At 47.1% G+C, this 21,719-nt stretch overlaps 1 protein-coding gene across 1 annotated transcript; it reads left to right on the top strand.

Annotated features, from left to right (window-relative positions):
• Positions 1 to 481: 481 nt before the first annotated feature.
• NR2E1 (nuclear receptor subfamily 2 group E member 1) lies at positions 482 to 19,357 on the top strand (the record flags this gene model as incomplete). Its single annotated transcript, XM_082855345.1, has 9 exons — positions 482 to 506; positions 5,207 to 5,352; positions 8,588 to 8,675; positions 10,255 to 10,490; positions 11,771 to 11,917; positions 14,026 to 14,122; positions 14,510 to 14,659; positions 14,902 to 15,007; positions 19,195 to 19,357. The coding sequence occupies 9 exons, from the start codon at positions 482 to 484 to the stop codon at positions 19,355 to 19,357; spliced, it is 1,158 nt and encodes a 385-aa protein (XP_082711471.1).
• Positions 19,358 to 21,719: the final 2,362 nt, after the last annotated feature.

Below are 21,719 nucleotides of genomic sequence, written 5' to 3'. Positions count from 1 at the left end.
GCGGTCTGTAGAGATCTGCCCACACTCTGCCTGCCTAATGTAGAGGGAGGAACTGAAGACTGAGAGACAGGAATGGGGAAAGAGAGGGATTTTGCCCTTTTTGCTCCGTAGAAAGACCATTTTCGTGTCTCCATCTCTGTTCTTCAATACCCTTCTCTTGCCTGTCCTCCCTTCTCCCTCGATCTGCCTGTCCGTCTCTCCATTTGTCTGTACATGCCTGTGTCCATACCAAGCAACATTCCCAGCAGCTGCGGTTTTGCAAGAGGCGGGAAGAAACTTAAGGATGCTTAATTTTCCACTGTGGAACGAATTCTGAGCGCCCGGGGAGCAGCGCAGCGCGCAACCGACACCCACCTGTCCGGCCCCGGAGCCTCCCAGGCTGGAAGGCGGCTGGAGAGCGGCGGCGCCCGGCGGCGAAGCGGGCGTTGCCGGCCGGGACTCGGGCAGCGCCCACCAACCGCTCCGCCCCGGGACCGCCAGCATGAGCAAGCCGGCCGGATCAACAAGTGGGTACCTATCGGGCCGCTGCGGGGCTCAGGCGCGCAGGCTGGGACGGACGGACGGGCGGGCGGGGTAGCCGGGGAGGTCCTGCTCCGATCTCCGAGACTCCGAGCCTGGGAGAGGGACTCCAGCGGTGTGTGCGCTTTGGCCCAGCTCCTTGTAGACCATGAGTCAGTGCCTTTCGTGGTGAGGGAAGAACAATTTCGTTACCTCTGGATTGCTTGATTCCCCCCTTTCTCTGGTATGGTGGGAAGGTTGCGACCCAGGCCGCCCAGCAGTCCCGCGAGTTGCCTCCACTTAGCCGCCAGGTGCGGGGAAGAGGGGGAGGAGGCGGCGGGGGCGGGAACTAGGCCGCAGCCCCAGGCTGCAGCACAATAACACGCTCGCTCAAAACTCCGAGCTCCAGAGCGCAAAAGCAACTTTGCGCAAAGCGGATTTTGAATGGAATGCTTTGCACCCCTTTTCTAGCTATTTCAAATAATCCTGCAAATTGGGAAGCAGAAACAATTTAAAAGTCACATTTTCCTTAATCCTAAATCCGCGTAGGTCATAACTGGGGAATTTAAAGTATGGCGAACCGCTCTAGCAAAGAGAGGACCAAATCCCTAATCCCAAGGAGTTTTTGAGCGAGAGCTCGGCAGAGGCAGGAGAGTGCGGCCTGTTCCCCTCCGCGCGCTCCTCTCCTTCCTTAACCCTGCTTAGCTGGAGGCTCTCCCTTGGAACGCCAAGTCGTGGCTGATCTCTAACCGCCCCTAGACGCCGGAGTGCAGGTCTGAGTGTATGTGCGAGGGCTTTTGCGTGCTCCTTGCTTGCGGACCCTGAGAATGTGCAGGCCAGAGCCGGCGCTGGGCCGGCACGGCCGCAATGCCAGGGTCTCCATGGGGCATTTCAGTTCCCGCCTTCCGGTGGCCCGGGGCTGCGGTTTCCAGGGTCCAAGGCTGGGGGTGGTCGCTGCCGAAGTCCCCACATCCCGGAGTGCTCCCGCCGCCCTTGTCGTTTTCGCTTATAGCATTTTTGGCGCTTGTGCTTTTCTCAAACACCCCCTCCCCTCACTCCCGCTCATTGTCCCGAGCCTTTGAAAGTTGGGAGAGTCCGAGATACTTCTGAGGACTGATAATGAAGTCCCACTTGAGTGGGATGCAATTCCTCCCCTCCCTCTCAAGAAGTGGGTTGTGTTTTTATTTTGTCCGTTTGTTTTGGTTTTGGGCGCTGCCATTTTAAAAATTAAAGTGAACGTGAACAAGAAGAAAAAAGAAATGTTTGGAACTAAGGCGGAGGGAGGAGAGAAGGAATCTCAGCTGCCGCCCGAATCAGAGCCGACCCTGGTGGAGGACTGGAGTTTCCAGTTAACCTCGGGCCTACCTGGCCCTCGCTGTTCGAATCTCTGGGAAAGGAGGCGAGCTCGCATATTTATTGTGGCCCATGTTGTGGCGTGTGTGCGTCCTTCCCAGGAGCGCAGAAGGAAAGCCTTCCTGGTGCATTCCGAGCCTCCACCGCAAAAACTGAAGCCGGCAGGCCTCGGCAGGCCTCGGTGCTTGCTTGCCCCGTGACAGGTCCTCGCCTCCTTCCCTGGAAGTAAGGAGCCTCAGACCCCTCGCCCACTTGGGGTGCGCAGTCGCCGGGGTTGAGGAGCCTTGAAAAGTGAGGCCTCGGAGGTGAGGGAAGGGGCGGGCACGAACTGGGTTCGCTGGGAACCGCGCCCGCGTGCTGTAGATGGACTAGGACGCAGGCGGACCATTCGGACTTTTAGGAAAAAAGGCAGAATGACACTGGGGAAACTTTGGAGCTTTCCAGCTTCCCAAGAGCCTGAGTTGGGCCTCCTAAGCCTCGAGCCCGACGCAGGTCCGGACGCCTCCGCAGGAGTTTCTCAGGCCCGCAGAACAGCTGACCCCGCCCGCGGCGCCGCGCCATCCAGGCCTTCTCCAGACCGGTGGCGGCAGCGGGGCCCAGGCCTGCGGCCCTCGGGCCCCGAGCAGCGAGGGGGTCGGCGCGCAGCGGGCGAGGTCAGGGCTGAGCCCGGCCGCGAGGTCTGCAACTCCCGCCTTGCTCGGATTCGCACAGCTGGAGAGCAGAGCGATGTCACCCGGGAGACCCGCCTGGGTGGTAACAAGACCCCGGCCAGTCACCCCTGCAGCCCAGACTAACTTCTTTCAACAGCCTCTGATGGTAATTACAGTAATCGAAGCTGCCATATATCTTTAGGCAATTATGACACACAAAAAGCCCCGAGGGGACCCCCTGGCGAGGGAAGTTAAGAACGGTTTTCCAGCCTCAGGAAACTCCCGCCTGCCTCACGTCGGAGCTCGCTCGACTTGCTAAATGAGGGGAGCTTTGCAACGGGGTCAACCAGCTTGTCTCGTGACCCAAGTCACCTTAACGTGGCTGGGTGGCGGAGTCTGAGGCGCACACCCGCTCTGCCCCGGAATTTTCGCGTCCTCCCCTCTGTGCCCCGCCCTAGGTGGGTACGCCTGTCTCTAATCTGCCCCGGGAGCCTCGGCCCGGAGGTTTGCGCTGGGGCAGGGCCTCCCTGCCGCCTTGGCGGCCCCGGGGGGGGCCGTTGGTCTAGGAGCCCCGCCCCTGGAGCCGGAGTAGCGTCGCCCGCCCCTAACTGGTCCTCCCTCCACCCCGTCGGGGTTCTCCAGAGATGCATGTCCCTGGCCTCCCGTCTGGATGGGGGGCGGGAAAGAGAACCCCCACCACTGCTCCTCCCACTAGCTCATCTTGGCATCATCAAAACTGCCACCGGGAAGAGGAGGACAGCTGGGACGACAGGATGGCTGGACCCCAAACACGGACCCCAGCTCAGCCAGAGCGTTATGCAGAGGAGAATGGTTGCAAGATATGGAAACCAAGTTTACTGCTTTCCAGAGTGAGGGCGGCTGCTGCGCGGCCGTTGAGTTCCCTTGGGCGCAGTGACAGGTCCGAGGGGGTGAGGGACAAAACCCGATGTCGCCTCCCGTGGCTTTCTACAACCCCCTCCTTCCCCCAGCACAACCTCTCCTCCCACCCTGCGGGAGAGGGGGCGCCGAGGCGGTGGTCGCCGCGCCGCGCGCCTCCCCCGCCGGCCTTTGTCGCCATCCGAATTCCCATGCTACTTTTTTTGACGGGTCACTGGTGGCTCTATAGGCAGGTGCTACGGCGGGGTTGTAATTGCCCGGGCCGAGCCTGGTGGTTACCAAACCCCCTCCCCAACCCTGCCGCCCGCGTCCTCCCCGCCCCCACCCCCTGCAGCTCCTCGACGGCCGCGGTCGGGGGTGCGCGCCCGCCCGATGCCTCGGAATCCACCGGCGAGTTTCCACCCTGAGGCCTCGGGCCCTTCCTGCGCGGCGCCCTCGCCTCCCCTACTCCCCTGGACCAGTCGTCCTCACCCTTGCCTCCCATCACCCCAGCCTAATCGTGGTCCCTAACCTGAGCGCTCCGGGAACAAGGTGCCAGCTTCACAGAGGCCAAGCCGGAGGCCGCCCGGGCCCAGACTGGAGGCCTTCGGGCCGGTAGCAAAGGGAACATTAAATGTAAAGAAGTTAATTATTAACTAATATTGTTAAATATCATCATCATCATTATCAAAGTATTAATTAAGTTAACCCTTTATTTAATACTCCCTTTTTTTGCACGAGGAAGGATTTCAAAGTTCTTATGAACCACTTCAGGCTTGTTGGACCCTTGAACCTTATAGAAAAATAGTTCCCTCCCTTATAACTTTTCGAATTTTACCCTCTCCCTAACATTCCTCTAGGGTCCGCGGCCATCCCAGGCTAGAGGGGATTCCAAGGCTATTTCTCTTAAGTCAGGCGACTGTCGAGGCCACGGAGGGTGGGGGCAGTTTAGGGAAACCAGTCAGAACTTTGAAAGAATCAGCCTCAGACAGCGGTGAAAAAACAGAAAGCCAGGGACCCCCGCAGGATCTAGTGTGAGAAGGTAGGGCTTTAAGGAGGAAGACGTTGGGGAGTCGGGGCGGAGGGGTGTCGTCCCACCCTAACCTGCCAGGGAATCGACATACTTACAACACTCTCCTCCTACTTGCCTACCTCGGTGCTGGTTACTTTGGGGAGAAAAAAATTTTTTTTCCTAAAAGAAATTATTTCTCAAAAGCGATCCATCAAGCATTATTTTAAATAGGTAAAGTGAAAGTTGGGCAATTACCACTACCCTTATTATCATTAATAATCCTAGTATTAGCATTACAATAATAATCCTAATAATAACAACCGCCCGGCAGCTCAGAGAAAACTCGATTGCCTTCCAGCTGCCATCCCTGGTTCCAGCCGTGTTTGTTTTTCTTCTTTTCCCTTTTACATTTCAAGTTTGTCTCCTCGCGCGCTCACTAACAACTTTCTCTGTTAAATGCAAGAGCAGGAGAGGGAGGCGGCCAAACTTTCCGCTGAGCAGAAAGGCAGCGGCGGCCGTGCTGCCGCCCTGGCCTGCTGTAATCTTTTATTCCAAAATGGGTTTCGGCGATTAGAGGAGACCCAAATACATGTAGCGGTGCATGAATAATGCTCATTGTAGGAAACTGACACTTGCTCAAGGAAAAAAAGTTTGGCTATAAAATCACTTCATTATTTGCTTTTACCGCAGCTTCGGTGCTAATCCCTTCAGAGGTCAGATTGCTTAGCATCTCTCTCTCCCTCTCCCCTTTCCTCCTTCTCCGCCCTCCTCTCTCTCTCACCCCATCCCCCCTTCCCTGTCTTTCCTGCGATTTCAGGCCGTATTTTAGATATCCCCTGTAAAGTGTGTGGCGACCGCAGTTCGGGGAAACACTATGGGGTCTACGCCTGCGACGGCTGCTCGGGGTTTTTCAAACGAAGTATCCGAAGGAATAGGACGTATGTCTGCAAATCTGGAAACCAGGTACCTTAGCAGGGCTGCGCTGCCCCGCTCCCCTCTGCCGCCTCCCCTTCCTTTGTTTGTGCCAAGGCGTCCTCTGAGTTTCCAAGCTGCTGAGGAGAGACTAGGCCCTGACCTCTCCTTTCCTCTCCCCTCCTTCCTGCCTCAACTCTCAGTGGCCCTTTTGCTTGGGAAAGGCAGAAAGAGGCAAGGGAAGAGAGCTGAGTTTGAAGGAGGAAAGCTGAAGTCCCAGCGTCTCCTTACACCCCCTATCAATCCCCGCCCCCTTTTTTTAATCCTCTGACAGTGTTTGACACTGGGTAAGGCCCACACCCAGTGACTATAAAGCCAGCCCAGAGGATCTAAGGAACTTTAGAATCTAAACCACAAGTGCAGGCAGGTAAAAGGGCTATTTTATGTCACTGCCACCCCAGTCCCATTCCTAGCAGCACCTAAGTTCAGTGCTCTGACCCAGGTCTGTCCGGGCAGAAGTGAAAGGCACAGGGCATTTCAGTCAGCGAAGTGAGCGTTGGCTAGTTGGAACAGAGAGGATGTGCTGTATGTGGGGCTGTGCCTTCAACTTCAGAGAAGCAGGGCTGCTTGGTAGTGGGCAGTGGGGCTTCAGCACCCATGTGACTTTAGTTGGGCCTTGTCAGAAAAGGGCAGAGTGAGCAAGAAGAGAAGGTGCCCAAGGAAGGAAACTGGGAGCCTCTCCACGGTCCCCAAATCTTCACTTTCTCTGCTTCTCTGGTTGATTCTGTTTTGATCTTGAGCAGGCAGAACTGTCTCAGAGAGACAGAAGAGTAGGGGCATGGGTTGAGTGTGAGCCAGAGCTTCCAGAAAGAGTGAGCAGACCCCTCCCCCTGACTCAGTTTCCAGCTCAGTAGTAGGTTTATTTCAACCTAGGAGATCAGCCTTTTGGTCCCACACTTGGCCTTCTCCTTAGCCAGGCACACAGACCCTAAATACAGAGTGACAATCTCCACTCCCAAGAAGATCCTGGAGAGTGCAGTAATCAGAAAACATCCTTTGGTAACCAAAATACTAAAACGTTTTCACTAAGTAATATATATGATACACATATATACATACACATATATTGTCTGGTGCTAGTGAATTGTTTATCTTTTTCTGAACCTATGTCTGCTCATACCAATTTCTGATAGATTTGGATTATCAACAAAAACAAGAACAAGAAGATGCTGCATTTGGATAAGTTATTTTGAACTCTCCAGCCCTGTTACCTGTTTAATTGGGTCCATAGCTCTGTATCAGTTTCTGTCTTCACCATATGGACACATCACATTATATACACACAGGACTGTATCCCAGTAGCTCCACAAGAATATGAGATTACTGTGGGTCATCAGACTTGAGCAGGCCTCTACTTAAGTTATCTTTTACTTTTATGCAATGCACAGAATTGGGGAATCAAAACCTCAGATAATATGCTTGATATTTTCAAAGGGGCTGGCTATCAATTCACACATATTGATGTCAGTCCAAGTGCTTGTAAAGGAGTGTTGATAGACTCATCAGGCATGGTGGTCCTCTTCTTACACAGAGAATAAATGGACCTAGCTGAAATGCGCATCTTTCTCTCAGGCTCCAGATATTTATATACATTTGATCTGATTTGAAGACACTTCTAGGAACTAATGAAGACTTCTGTTGTGCATTAGTATGTTTATCAGAATACTAGGAGGATAACATTTGAGGATAGGCATATGATTGCATTTAATAATAAGTTATTTAAACCTTTTTACATTGAGCTATTACACTGGCCAGCAAAGATGACCTGAAGAATTCAGTTAGGAAAAAAATTTATTTCCTTTCTCTCCTTTATTCTAAGCTTAGGTAAACAGCATTCTAGTTTATTATTAACAGTAACGAGGATGTTTAGAAATTATTATGAACTTCTGCTCTACCTTTATTTTAAATAAATCAACGTATTTTAAATCAGAGGGGTGTGATCTCATAAAACTGTGTGTTTGAGTGTATAATTTTTTCCTAAGGGATATTTCAGAAAATATGCTTACTCCAAATTCAGAGTATATGAATTTTGAGATTATGAAACAAAATAAAAATACATTTATTTTATTCTCTTTCTTCCCACTGTAAATGTAAAAGTAGCAAGTAGTATAAACAGAGCACCAAACTTCTTATGTATTTACTGTGTATAAAATACACATGTAGACATGACTCTTTATGAATCTATGTATATGTTCTCTCAGTAATAGCACCTAACGCTGAGTGAATTCCATTAGAAATTTTCTCTGTTTTCCTCTTTTAATGACCAATATTTTTCCAGAAAATTGCATTGGATAAAACATTTATTTTCTCATGCATCTCAAATAAGTATTTCTAAGGCACAATTACCTATTTTTTTTCAGTTATCGTGCTAATATTCTCAATCTATGTTATCATTTTGTCAGACAGTTCATCACATTATCTTCCTGGTCATATTTACATGGTGGGCATTTCTAGAATTTGTCCAGGCCTTGGGCTCTTCCCTTCCCACTCTCACATCTGTAAGCCTTGCCCTCCTAACCACTCTGGCTTCTGCCTCACCTTCCAGAAATGGCTGTGTTTCTATGAATCTGGGCTAAGGCTAGTCTTTAAGACAACTCTCAACATGCTGGTCAGAAGCATGGCTTGGAGTACAAAGGCAAGGGAGGAAAACAGGAGAGTGGAGAAAAATGGGAAATATTTATCTGACAGATAAATGGGCTCACCCAGAAAGTGACAGAAAGAGGTAGACTCAAGACCTGAAAGTGGAAAGAATAGTTGGTGGGAGGGGGACGTGGCAGGGGTCCTGGCAGGCAAGCCTGCTCCTTGCAGAGCTCTAAGGCCTCCTCCTCCAGGGCAGGTCGCTGTCTTCGGTCCTGAAAAGTCTCGCCCCGCTCCAACCCCTCTGCGCCTGGCGGAAGTTCCCCTCGGGAGCTCCTCCCCACGCAGCGTAGTCTGGGCAAACCAGGAGCTCTGACCCTTCACCTGATTTGAGAAGGACTTTCCTTCTTGTCCGCGTTCATAGGGTCAGTGGCTGGTCCTTTTGAAGTTGCCCCAAGAATCCCAGCCCTTTCTCTTCCTGGCCCCGCTGGTGCCCAAGGCCCTCGCGTTTCGCGGACCCAGGCTTGCAGCTCCGGGGTCTGTTGCGGGGTCCGTACCCGCCTCAACGCCTTTTCCCCGACCCGGCGCCGGCTTCGCGTCCCCAGTCTAAAGGTCCTGGGGGCCGCTGACCGCCTGCGCTCTGTTCCAGGGAGGCTGCCCGGTGGACAAGACACACAGAAACCAGTGCAGGGCGTGTCGGCTGAAGAAGTGTTTGGAAGTCAACATGAACAAAGATGGTAATCTATTTATTCTTAGTACATCTTTTTATCCTTATGTTGGTTGAATAGTAAGTAAATTATGTGTACAGAAAATAATGGCACTCCTATGCATGTAAATCATCTCCTGAGCATTTCTTTCCAGGTGCTGGGAATTGGCCTCCGGCTTTAGTCATCTCCCTGCATAAGCCCCACCCTCACCCCACTGAACTCCCCAGGGCAAGACCCATGCCCACGTGGGACACTTGTGCCTCGCAACCATCCCCACGAAGCCAGCGTTCCTGGGGTCCCCACTCTGCTGGGGACCCGCATGTGACATTCCCGGCCTCCCATGCTGATTCTTCTTCTCACCTCTCCTTGCAGCCCTTTTGTGGTCAGACTTAAGCCTGTTAGCCTCCCGCAGGGTCTTGCTGTCTGGATACTCTCCTGGAGAGGATATCTTGGGGACTAGGAGACGGGTTGAAGGAGGAAGGGCAGAGACACGAACACGCGGAATGTCCACCCCTTGTTTGTAGACTCACCAAGATTACAAAATCAGGACGGCCGAGCTGAGCGTTTTCAGGGCCTTCTCTTAGTTCTAAAGAAAGGGGCTGGAGGGGCAGAGTGACGCCAGTGGGTGCCTCGGACACCCAGCTCCCAGAAGGTTCTTAAAGGCGCGCAGCAAGAACTAGGTCGTCAGGATGCTTCTTGGGCTTAGAGTGCAATCCAAGCTCGTGCCCGGAGGTGGCCTGGCGAGGGCGCCCCAGGCCGGGACGTGGCAGGGGTCTTGGCTGGGAGGGAGGGATGGGGCCTCAGGACTGGGTGCGGAGTGGGCTTTGCCCGGACGGAGGCCTGGGCAGGGTGGCATCTCCACGAGGTACAGCGCCCATTGGGGAGAGTTCCTTCCTCCGCAGCGCAGGAAGCAGGAGGGAGCGTCCAACCTGTTGAACTTGTGTATTGACAAGTTGTCAAGCTCGTCGAGCGGAAGATTGCCCTGAATTAATTTGTTTGTTTAAACTGTTGGTGGTAATTGTCACATCTCCCCTGCCTTCCTCCAGCACACTCTGAGAGGGCTTTCCCTCGTCCCATTCCCCAGCGGACCCGGGCTCGGGTCCTTTTCTCCTGGGGTCCTCGGAGGCCAAACGGCATCTCCAAGTGGGGCGAGGGATGAAGGTGGCGGGGGCAATGGTCGTCGAGCGGATTGGGAAAAGTGTGTGCAGAGACGCTGTGCCTGGCTGTGCGCAATGCTCCCTCTACCCTTGGTTGCGGTGGAGACCCAGCTACTCCTGCCCAGAGGGTCTCTGGTTTCCCTGCTACCTTCCCTGGGTGCAGAGAAGCCCTCAACCGACAGAGAACACACCTAGTCTTGCCTGAGGCTCGGGTATTAGTGTGACACTTTGGGCCGGGCTGCTCTTCTCGGCTTCAGCTTCCTTATGCAAACAGTGTAAGGGTTAAACGGTCTCAGAGCGCCCTCCACCCTCACATTCCTTCTCCCTCCTTCTCTTCACCTCCCGGGTGCCCTTGCCTGTCCAGACGCAGCTTTTGGCCCGAGAGCGCGGCAGCGTCTAAGTGTCACCGAGTCTCTGATCTCGGGCGTGCGCCGGTCTGTCTGTCTCTGTAGCCGTGCAGCATGAGCGGGGGCCTCGGACGTCCACCATCCGCAAGCAGGTGGCCCTATACTTCCGTGGACACAAGGAAGAGAACGGGGCGGCCGCGCACTTCCCCTCCGCAGCACTACCCGCGCCGGCATTCTTCACCGCGGTTACGCAGCTGGAGCCTCACGGCCTGGAACTGGCCGCCGTGTCCGCCACCCCTGAGCGGCAGACCCTCGTGAGCCTGGCTCAGCCCACGCCCAAGGTCAGTGACCTTGCTGGGCCCGAGACCTTTCCGAGTGGAGGGCGGAGAGGGGCGCGCCCATTCTTTCTCAGCTGGCATGGCTCAGGCAAAGGATGGAGAGAGAGAGACCTCACGGGGTGCTCGGTGCTTCGCCGAGCCCTGCGGGGAGCTCTAGACCTCCCTCTCTCCCCTGTTGAGCTAGGGGTGCTCAAATTTTAGTGTGCAGTAAAGTCACTCTCTAAGCTGACTGCAAACGTGGCCGCCTAGGCCCATCCCCCTTTTAGCAAATTTGAGGTGGTGCCCAGGAACCTGTATCTTTAGAAAACACCTAGTGTAAAGCCCTGGCTGAACTAAGAGGGCAGCCTAGGTGTTCCTGGAGGACAGAATAGCAGAGTTTGTTTTTAGAAGAAAGAAGTTGCCTGCAGCTGGCAGAAGAGCCCCTGAATTGCAACTGCAGGGGTCTAATCTCTTGGGCAAAGCCATGGGTCCCTAATGCAAGAGAGAAATGTGGAGCTCACCTTGTTAGGACAGTTTGAAGAAGTTGGCTTCATTTCCCACTCCCCGTACTCTCTTCTGAGCCGCATGAATTTACACGAGAATTGAGCCTCTACTAGCAGGGACACAGCCAGAACCACCTCAAAAGGCTGCCACCTAGGGACTACCTTCCAGGCTTCCAGTTGGTGCCTACCCAAAGCCCCCACTCCAGGCCGAGAAGGGCTCCAGATCTCTCTCCCCAAGAGGAGGGCCAGCTGCAGCCCCCCACTACAGGGAAGCCAAACACCTGGGCACACGCACACACACAATATTTAATATTGCTTTCTTATCCTTGATGTGTATAATAAGCTTGGGAAAGTAGTGTTATGAATATGTCGTCAGTTATGAATGGGAATGCTCTATGAATGATTAAGATGTCTAATTGAAATATTTCCATAATATACTAATCCTTTCTAAAAATACTCATATGCATATTTGTGTTTGGGATGCCTATTAATTTATACTTTCTCCACATCTATTTTTATTTACTCAAATGCAAGAAGCTCTTGTCTAAATTGGGAGACAGGCTTGGCACTTGGCTCAGCCTGAGGAAAATTTGCTGCAGGGGATAGAAAAGCCAGATGCCCCTCTTGAAGGAACAGGCCGCCAAAGAGTGGAAATGAGCCTCTCCCATCAATTATTATTCCCCAAACTCTATAGATATTCCTATCTCCTTCACTGGTCTAATTAGAAAATTTAAAATTTGGCTCTTCTTGCAAAGCTGCAGTTTCCTTACTCCCTGTTGTTTCTCTTTCTTCCCCACCCAGTACCCCCATGAAGTGAATGGGACCCCAATGTATCTCTATGAAGTGGCCACAGAGTCAGTGTGTGAATCAGCTGCCAGGCTTTTATTTATGAGCATCAAGTGGGCTAAGAGTGTTCCAGCTTTCTCCACGCTATGTTTGCAAGACCAGGTATGACCAAGAGGGCACTGAGCTCTTGGGGGAAGGGGGTTGGGAGAGAAGCAACAGTAGCCAGTCTTATGAAACTAGAAGTTACCTGGATAAATCACCAAGGCCAAGCATCCGTTCTTAACAGCAGTAGGAAATGACTTTTCTTAGCTTCTTGCTATGGGTTCAAAATAGCTAGCTATGGAATCCTTACTAAGAAATGTAATTATGTTATTTCAGGAAAGTTGGATATGATCTAAAAAAACCAAATATACAAGACCATTGTCTTTTTTTTCATTATCTTTTTTTAGTTTAATTGAAACATCAAATTTCATCACAAATTTTAAAAATCTTAATGATTTTTAAAATTGTTAACAAAACAATATTTTCTTAAGAACACTGGAACTGAGAGACAGAACGTGATGAGAGTATTCCCTTGTAAGATTTTGGGAACTAGTCTCATTATTTTATATTTGCAGCTTTATATTTTCCATTGTGATGCTCATAGTTTTGGCCACTGATTGATCAGCATGAAGGATTAAAGAGTGCATTGCACACCTCCCTTGATTCTTTAAATGCTTTTAGAGTTTTTGTAAACAAATAGGTCTGGTGCATAATCCTGTCGTTGTAAATGACATTAAGAGGGAGAAAACAAAGTATGTGCCTTTAAAATTGCATCGTACTGAAACTCAGAAGTTTTGTTGTTAGGAATATCAGAAATGGCCTCTGCCAGAATTTTTCTGCCCTTAAGGGAAAGACATAAAATGAAGTGTTCACAAAAATTGGCCGTCACCAGCACATTCATGGAAATTAATGACAAATTTCCCAAAAGGCTAATAAGTAGCTCCAAAAGCAAAGGATTTGTTTCTTTAATTCATTTTATACCTAATTAAAGCATAATAGTGCCCCTTAATATGAAGTACATTTCCTACAGAGAGCCTGGCAATGTGCTCAAAACATTTAATCTTCTAGCATGGGATGTTCTTTTTTTCATGGCCTGGACTTTCAGACATGGTCAGAATTAGACATTGTTTACCTTGCATTTTTAAAGTATTATTTTCTGTATTTAATGCAATAAAACTGAAAATAAAGCACTTTGAAAATTAAACCTTTTGGTCTAATTGTGATTTTGGTTACAAGCCTTCACAATTCAGCCCTTAGCTCTCAAAAGGAAATCCTCTCACATCCAGAACTGACTGGTTTTTGAGAGATTTTTCAAAAACAAATTTTTCAAGATGGTTAGTTTCTATCTTTGACCAGCTTTACTGGTTGACTCTGACCATTTGCTGTGTGTGTGTGTGTGTGTGTGTGTGTGTGTGTGTGTGTGTGTGTGTGTATGTAAGTTGGCTATTTTTTCTCAAAACAAGTATTTGTAGACTCTTTAATCCAAACAAAATTTACTTACTGTCTGCCACTTAGCCCTTCGGCGGAAACCCTTTAACAACAAGCAAACTGCAGTGAAGTGGAATCCAGTACATTAATTTCGAAAAGGAGCCATATTTTCATTTTAAATATTCAGTAGCACATTTTAATAGAATGAAAATGACAAGCACCTTGATGCTGTCCACTTATGAGTCTCAGAAAAATCAGGCAGTGAGATGAGGTAAACTCAGCAAAACCTGATTAACATAATTACACCCTGATTTCCCTGCATGCCTCTTGGGAATTAGTGATCACTCTCCCAGCCCAGCCCGCTCAACCCTCCAGGAAGATGGGGGCCCACATCTGCATGCTTAGTCTGGAATCCTCAACCCTGATAATATCAACATTTTCTATGAGGGGAATCCACCTGCTGTGCTGCTGGTGACATTTCATAGAGCCTGGGTCTCCTGAGAAGTTTCTAGGTGGTCAGGAACAAATGGATGCAAGAACAAGAAGGGTAAACTCTTTCCCAAGGGAAGCAAAATTTGGGGAATTGGAATGGCTGACTCTCAAATGCATGTGCTTAAGTATAGGCACCTTTTAATAAAGGAAAATATGAGAAAATAAGGGAAAGCTAGAATATTCAGAGGAAAAACTATCAGGACAGGCATTTAAAACACTTCTTAAAATGATGGAAATTTACATATTGAAATTGTTTATAAATTTATAAATTACACACTATATTATATTATACATCTATTGTATGACAGCTGATGCTTTTGGAAGATGCTTGGAGAGAACTGTTTGTTCTAGGAATAGCACAATGGGCCATTCCGGTTGATGCTAACACTCTACTGGCTGTATCTGGTAAGAATTGCACAATTTAATGACTTTGTTGTAGAAATTACCATAAAAATACATTACTGAAAAAAGAACAACATGTAAAGAATAACAAATTCCTGCTGAACAATAGAGTATACCTGTCATTTATAAATCTATATTTAAATGCAAATAATGTTGTTTTGTTGTATTCATGACTGCTTGCATTGTTATTTAAATGCAAATTACTGTGTTTGTTATCATCCAAGAGAAGATTTTATATTAACTTTCATACAATATAGCCAGTTTACATGGAATCAGATATCTTAGAGTGACAATTGAATAGATATTGATATGCAGGATTTTGTCAAAAATCAATATTAAATCATGAAAATGCCTTCATGTTAGAGCATTTATTGCATATTTTTATTCTAGGCATGAATGGTGACAACACAGATTCCCAGAAGCTGAACAAGATCATATCTGAAATACAGGCTTTACAAGAGGTGGTGGCTCGGTTTAGACAACTCCGGTTAGATGCTACTGAATTTGCCTGTCTAAAATGCATCGTCACTTTCAAAGCTGGTAAGCAGACACAAACTGCTGTCTCTTCTCCTTCCCCAGTTTTGCCATCTCACTAATTCAGCCACCTCCAAGTCCAAAAAAGAGGTGATGGTTTTCAAGAGAGCTGATACTCTTAGTCTGACTCCATTTTCGATAGCCATGGAACCTGCATGTTCTTCTGCTGGCCATCCACTTCCAGAGAGTGCTTTCCCCATCTGCATTTCCTGTGCTGCCTATCACAATTTCCTGGTCTTCATTTCTAGTTCCTACACACAGTGGTTCTGAACTGAGAAGTTTCCGGAATGCTGCCGCCATCGCAGCTCTTCAAGATGAGGCTCAGCTAACTCTCAACAGCTACATCCATACCAGGTGACCCTTGTTTGCCTTGAACGTGTACTTAAGAAAATTGCTTCCATTGTGAATGTGTGAGCAGACAGCAAAAAGCCAGTTCAAACATTGTGACTAATTATCCTGTTGCCAAGCCAGTTAATTTAATTAGAATCTGTGTCCTCACGTATTTCGAAGGGTAGGTGAGAGGAGCAAATCAAATTACATTACGAAACTGAAAGCACTGCCAGACACCTTACACCTTTCCTGGATGAATAAGTTGATCCATCAATATAGCTGAACACATTGAGGTGAATGGGCCCAGATGTGAGCAAGGTGAAAAATGAAGGCTAAAGTGTTATGTTAGTTGATATATTAGAGAGTGGTCACATGATCCTTTAAAAAAGGCAAGTGCCTTTCTTTGGATGCCAATCCCAAATATAAGGACCAGAGAACTTTCTAAAGCGGTCATCTTTAACCCCATCGTGACTGCTGTCTGGCTTTGGTGATTGATATCTGTTGACTTATTTTGAGCCATAGCACCCACCATGTTACCTGGCCAAGCAAAGCCCACTGACAGAGGCTGTTCTTGGCTATTTGTAGAAACTCTCAGTCACTGGGGTTCCAGCAGTGCTCCTCCTGGCCCACCAAATGGGCAAATCCACCACGAGGTCTACAGACTTTCTGATTCCATTTTCAGACGAAAAAAGCAAGGCTTTTAAAGAGCAGTGAAACCTTGCTAGCTTCCTAAGTTAGGGCTGCAGTAGATCTGAGGTTAGAATAGAGTTGCTCTTCTTACTTATTCTCTAGATCTTGAAGAGAAGCCCATGGAAACCAGTCTCTATCATCTCAACATCACCCATAGACACTAGGCTGGGAGAAACTGAATCAAATGGGTAGAGGCAGTTAATGCTTCCATTACTGAAGGGGTCAAAGAAACCCCAAGTCACCTGTATTCATTTGGGATGATACCACTTCTGCAGGGATCTCCTTATCCTTTTATAAATCCTCTTTTGAATACTAATGAGTAAAACTGTTCCCTGTCCCAGAGTCGTTGAATGTAGCTTTTCGGAATTCCTATTCCTGAAAGCTTTAGGCTTCACAGTAGATCTTCAATAGCTGATAGCAACCAATATCTATCGAGTGCTTACTGTGTGCCTTACAACCCAGCATATTATGATTTTCCCTAAAAGTAGGGGAACAAGTAAATTTGTGAAATGTGAGTTTAACAGCAACAACAAATTGTTCCCTGTCCATGGAATATCACTGAAACTGTGATGAGTGGTAGAGCCTGTGTATGTTTTTCCAAATTAAAGTTCTGTGGTTTTAAATTTAAAATCCACATTTACTTTCAGAATGTATATAGTAAGCACTTACATTTGTTCAGAATTATAAAATGGAACAGTACATAATTTGGGCACTTTTTCCCCACTAAAAACTAAATTGTATAGCATAACTGACCTCTGACATTTAGAGTCTTTAAGGTATAAAGAACATCACACCAGGAGAATATGATGCTAGGTATTGATTCAGTCAAGGCTTTGCTGAGTACTCGCTTTGTGCAGGGTGGCTGGTGAGCACTGTGGAACACGAGAAAGGACAAGATACTACCCATTATCGTTACAGGAAGTAGGCAGAAGTGTTACTCCAACTCAGACCAGGGAAGAGAAAAAGCAAAGTGGGGAGTGAGAGAGAGAAATTCTCGTTGGAGGGCGTGAGAAAAAAAATCTGCAAAGTCTGATGCATCGAGAAGACATGTAAGCTAGTTCTTGGATTCCAGCAGGAGAGAAGGGGACCAACAGGAGGCAGAAGAGGGGCTGGTAGAGGTGCCATGGAAGGTGTAAGGAGTAAGGGAGAGGGAGTAAGGAGTAAGGGAGGAGAGGGAGTAAGGAGGGATTAAGGAGAGTAAGGAGAGAGCCTGACATTTCAGGAGCTGCTTCTAGGACAACCTGAGAGAGTTAAACCACAAATTAACAGAAGTCTAGTTTAGAGAAATGACAAGTATACTACTTCTCTGTCACCCTCAAAAGAAGGAAATTATTCATGGAAGGAACACATCTGCTTTGACGTGAGCCTTTCATTTCATGATATCAGCTACAGCTAGAATTTAATACTAATATCTAGAGTCATACATGTGACAAAACTGACTATACCTTACTGCTTAGCTCCTTCAAATCAGCGAACATTCTCCTCTAGCACTTTCCTGTCTAGAAAAATAAAATCTGAAATTGAGAAGTTAATGTGGCAAACTGAGCTAATTGTGCATTAATTGTTAAAGCTGCAAACTGAGCTGATTGTTACAGCCTGGTAAGTGATTTCTCTAATTACCTAGGACACGAGGAGAGGGCTAGAAATCGGCATTTCAAACAAACTATATACAACTATGTGTTACAACTATATATAACTACATATAATGATAAACAATTTAGTTATATATAATAAACTATATAACTGACAATCAAATACCCGAATCTGTGACAGACACAGAACACTTACACCTGGAAAGAAAACTTCCAGTTATGTATGCTGATGGATGAAGTCAAGGGCAAAGATACTCTACAAAATAATTTTGAGCAGTCAGAGAGCCCCTCTCTTTCCTTCTCTCTCTGTCTCTGTCTCACACACACACATACACATGGTTATTGTTTCTGGGTAGTAGAGTACTCCACATATAATAAACACTTAATTTGTGTTGACTGACTAACCAGCCCCTTCCTAACTAGAGAATAAAAGAAGTGGGTGAGTAGGTGAGTGGATAATCTACTCACAGAAAATCAAGAGTTAACTGTCTGTGGAGTCACCAAAATACGTCCTTTCTGAAAGTAATTATTTCCCACAGTGTTTTCTCACTGTGGGAAACTTCAGCATGTTGGGTGGATGCTGCAGGCACAGTGGGGGCTTATCTAGGCAGCCACTGCTTCCCACCCACTTCAGGGGGCTTCTCTCCTCTGCCTGCCTGAGAAGGGAAACAGAGCTGTTGAAGAGAGTAAGTGGCCAAGGTGAAAGGGAGACGTGGGCCTTGGGAATACTTTCCAGGAAACGTAGGAGATGTTTTTGGCAAGTAGAGTAAGCGGTGGGATTTATGTATTTTTTTAAATGTAGAGAAGCTACACCGTGTCCATACCACATTATTAAAGGTGGTCTGGTGGTCCCTGTCCATTGGTGGTCATGAAGCTGGGCAGTGAAAGAGCCAAATGAGGTCCTCAGAGGCCCAGAATGAATTATCAGCCTCGTATCAGGTTGAAGAGAGGGACTCTCTTGTGCCCAAAGCTAAGAGACAAGCATGAAAGTTGTTCCCCTGGACTCTGCACGGTGGGGTTATTGGGCAGTTAAACTCAATGTTCAGCTACCTAACTCCTGTGTAGGAATTGATATCTGTCAGTTTCTAGCACCTGTGGCCATGGACTGAACCTGGCTGAGTCACAGATAAGTGTCTCCAGAGGTCAGTCTTTTGGGTGGTTTGTGTCAGTGGAGGGAGACCTCCTGGTAGACTGTATTGACACCTGATTCCAAGCTATTGACTGAAGACGCATCAAGGCAGTGAGGAGGTGGCTTATAGGCATCTAAAGGCAGCAGAAAATTGAACTTGCACATCTGAGCACAGATGTACGTTGGACATCAAGAGAGGAAATTGTTCAGCAATTTCTCACATCTTTAATTATATGCCAGTTTCATTGACATGAAAGTTGGGTGGCACTGCCAGCCAACAGAATTTAGTCTTTAATTTGCAGTGTAATAAGGAGGGAATTATTCCTGAGAGTGACTAAGTATAGTGCCTGAATAATAATTTAGAGAATTGCTTAGAAAAGGAATCCATTTTATTTGAGGGAAATAGCCTCATGAAGGAGTCTTGTGAATCAGACACTGTGGATGTTGTCACTAGTTTTGTCATCAATACCATTGGTTGGTTTCTACACTGGCAACCTTTTATTATTTGGTCTAAACTTAGTACCATGTTTCTTAAAATTACTTTTTCTCCAAAAAAACTGCAACCCCTGTGCTAATGAGGAGACAGTCACCGTGTGCTTTTGGCAGCATCATTATGTTCTCCATGCCTCAATTATTCCACCTGCAAAACAGGGACAGTAGTGCCTGGCTAGGACTCTGTAGTATGTTATTAAAGAGGCTGAATCAGGAAATTAAGCTGAAGATGGTGTGTGTTCAAGGATGAGATATTAAGCCTGTTAGTGATGGATCTTACCTTGCTTTCATGGCTTCTCCTATTCCAGATATCCCACTCAACCCTGTCGCTTTGGAAAACTCCTGTTACTTTTGCCAGCTTTACGTTCTATTAGTCCATCAACCATAGAGGAAGTGTTTTTCAAAAAAACCATCGGCAATGTGCCAATTACAAGACTGCTTTCAGATATGTACAAATCCAGTGATATCTAAGCTCTCCAAGTCCCTACTTTTCAGGATGGGACAGTATCTGATGAACTTCTACCCATGGAGAACAAGCCTCAACTAACAAACCCTTCAGGAAGCATAAACCTGGGAATGTGTAGCCTTCAGGAAAAAATGTCAATTGACACAAAACAATTCCAGTAGCTCTGACCTGCTGCCTCACCCAGGGTGGGGTGGCCTGGAAGGAAAAGGGGGTGTAAGAGGACCGCCTGAGCAGAGAGGACTCACTGCTACCATGCCCTGGGAGGGGACCGAATTCGGGGTTGCCACAGGCCAGGCCATTCTGCCTCTTACCTGGAAGATCAGGCTGATCTATCAACAGCTGAAACATAAGTAGAACATTTTTTTTCCCTTTTAGCGTATAAAGTTGGGTAACCAAATATAGTTCTGTGTATAACATCATACAGCAGCCTTCAGAACTATCTTATGTTGAAGAATTTATTTCAAAAATAATGGTTAGGTTTTAAATCAAAAGTTTTATCAAAAGTTTCCCTTCTATTGTACTACTTCATAAAGTGGCCTTCAGAACTGAGTTAATAAGTGAAAGGTAGCTTATGCTGTGAGATTTGCTTTTTCTCTCTCTTCTTCCTTTCTCTTTCTTTCTTCCTCTTCCTCTTCCTCCTTCTCCCCCTCCCCCTCCTTCTTCTTCTTAATACCATAGGCCAGGCAACCTTGTCAAAGGAATTGGTGGACGAAAATGAGATTCTCACCAGGACTTCAGGTTGGATAACATCTAAAAATAGAAGAGCTTTACTAAAAGAACACAAGTCGAGGGAGGATGAATAAAAACAGCAAAACCAAATAAAGTGGAGATGAATGATGGAGTGAGGCAGACTGCTGTCCCATTAACACAGTGCTGAAACCAAAGGCAATGGGGGTCCAAACTCGTGTTTCAGCGAGTCACACCAGACAGTAAATGAACAGAGACATGAGACCAGAAGGAACTTCAAGGAGATGGATGCTAAAGGGCTTCTTGATCCAATGCTAACAGCCTGAGACTCTTCAATGCCTTTCAGAAAACCGGTTTCTAGTAAAGCTTTGAATGCCTGCACGTGCACACACACACTTCGTCCTACACTATAAGCTGCTCCTTTGGTATAAATCTCTACTTATGGAAATGTAGAAACAAACATTTTTAAATAGCTGCTGTACTTTTCACATTTTGATTTATTAGGTACTAGCACTGAGGAAAAATATTCAGCACTTGGACTATTATAGGATGAGTAAAACTTTCCTTGTATAAAGTGAATTAACTGATTTGTGAAGTTAAAAGGTTGTACTCATTGTATTTACAAAGAATAAAAAATATATTGAATTTAAATGAACTCTGCCTGATTTCTTAGCCTCCCTCCCCGGCTGGTTCTTATCTACCAGTTACAAGGCGGCGGCGGCAGCTGGTGTAAAAACTGAAGCTCAGAGCACTGCAGCCTGAAGAACTGAACCACAAAGGCAATTTCCTTTTTACAGTGAATCCCATGTAAAGTGATGAATAAAGAAATAAAACATAAGATTCTGTTCTCTGCAGCTCTCAAATGTAATTGCATCTGTTAGAAAAATTGCTGTGTGAGGAAGAAAGAGGCCGATTAACAGAGTCTTCATTCACTCACTCCTCTGTTTCTAACTCTCTTGCCAACATTTCAATCCTGACCAGGAACTTAAAATTATTTAATGATCAAAAAGATAAAGTGTGAAGAATCATATTGGTGAGTAAGATGCGGAAAGAGCAGTAGAAAGTGCATTGAGATGTTCCCAGCAAATCTCAGGGCACTGATCCCACAGCCAGAAGCCGGTGGTGGAAATCAGAGTTGCCCAAGGACATGGGCACTATGCGTTCCTCCTGGGCAGCAGCTCCAGCAAGAGTCTGGAGCAGAGGCACTAGCATCTCTTGGCTAAACTGACTTGGCAGATAGCATGTGTGGAAGTTCAATCAGCCATCCACTCCTAGTCCACTAATTCCACTGAGAAAAAGATTAAAGGAAAGCAAGCTACTCAAAGATTTGTACAAGAATGTTCTTTACAACACTGTTCATATTTAAGAACTAAAATGTCCACCAGCAGAGAATAGATAAATTGTGGTAAATACAGACAGTGTTACAATAGTTCAAATGAATGGACTAGAGCTGATGTGTAACATTGGTAAATCTGGAATATGGTGTTGGGGGGAGTGAATCCCAGAGGATACATACAGATTGGTTTTAATATAAAATTTTGCAACCTACAGAACAATACTCCACCATGTTTATAGATATACAAATGTATAGCATATGTTTAAAACAAACATGAGTATGGTGAACACTAACCGTATGATAGTGGTTACCTTTGGGAATGGATGGGATTGCTGAAGGGTACC

The sequence above is a fragment of the Leucopleurus acutus genome (assembly GCF_964270905.1).
Source record: "Leucopleurus acutus genome assembly, chromosome: 15".
In the NCBI taxonomy this organism is placed as follows: domain Eukaryota; kingdom Metazoa; phylum Chordata; class Mammalia; order Artiodactyla; family Delphinidae; genus Leucopleurus; species Leucopleurus acutus.
This window is presented reverse-complemented; position numbering and strand designations above follow the sequence as displayed.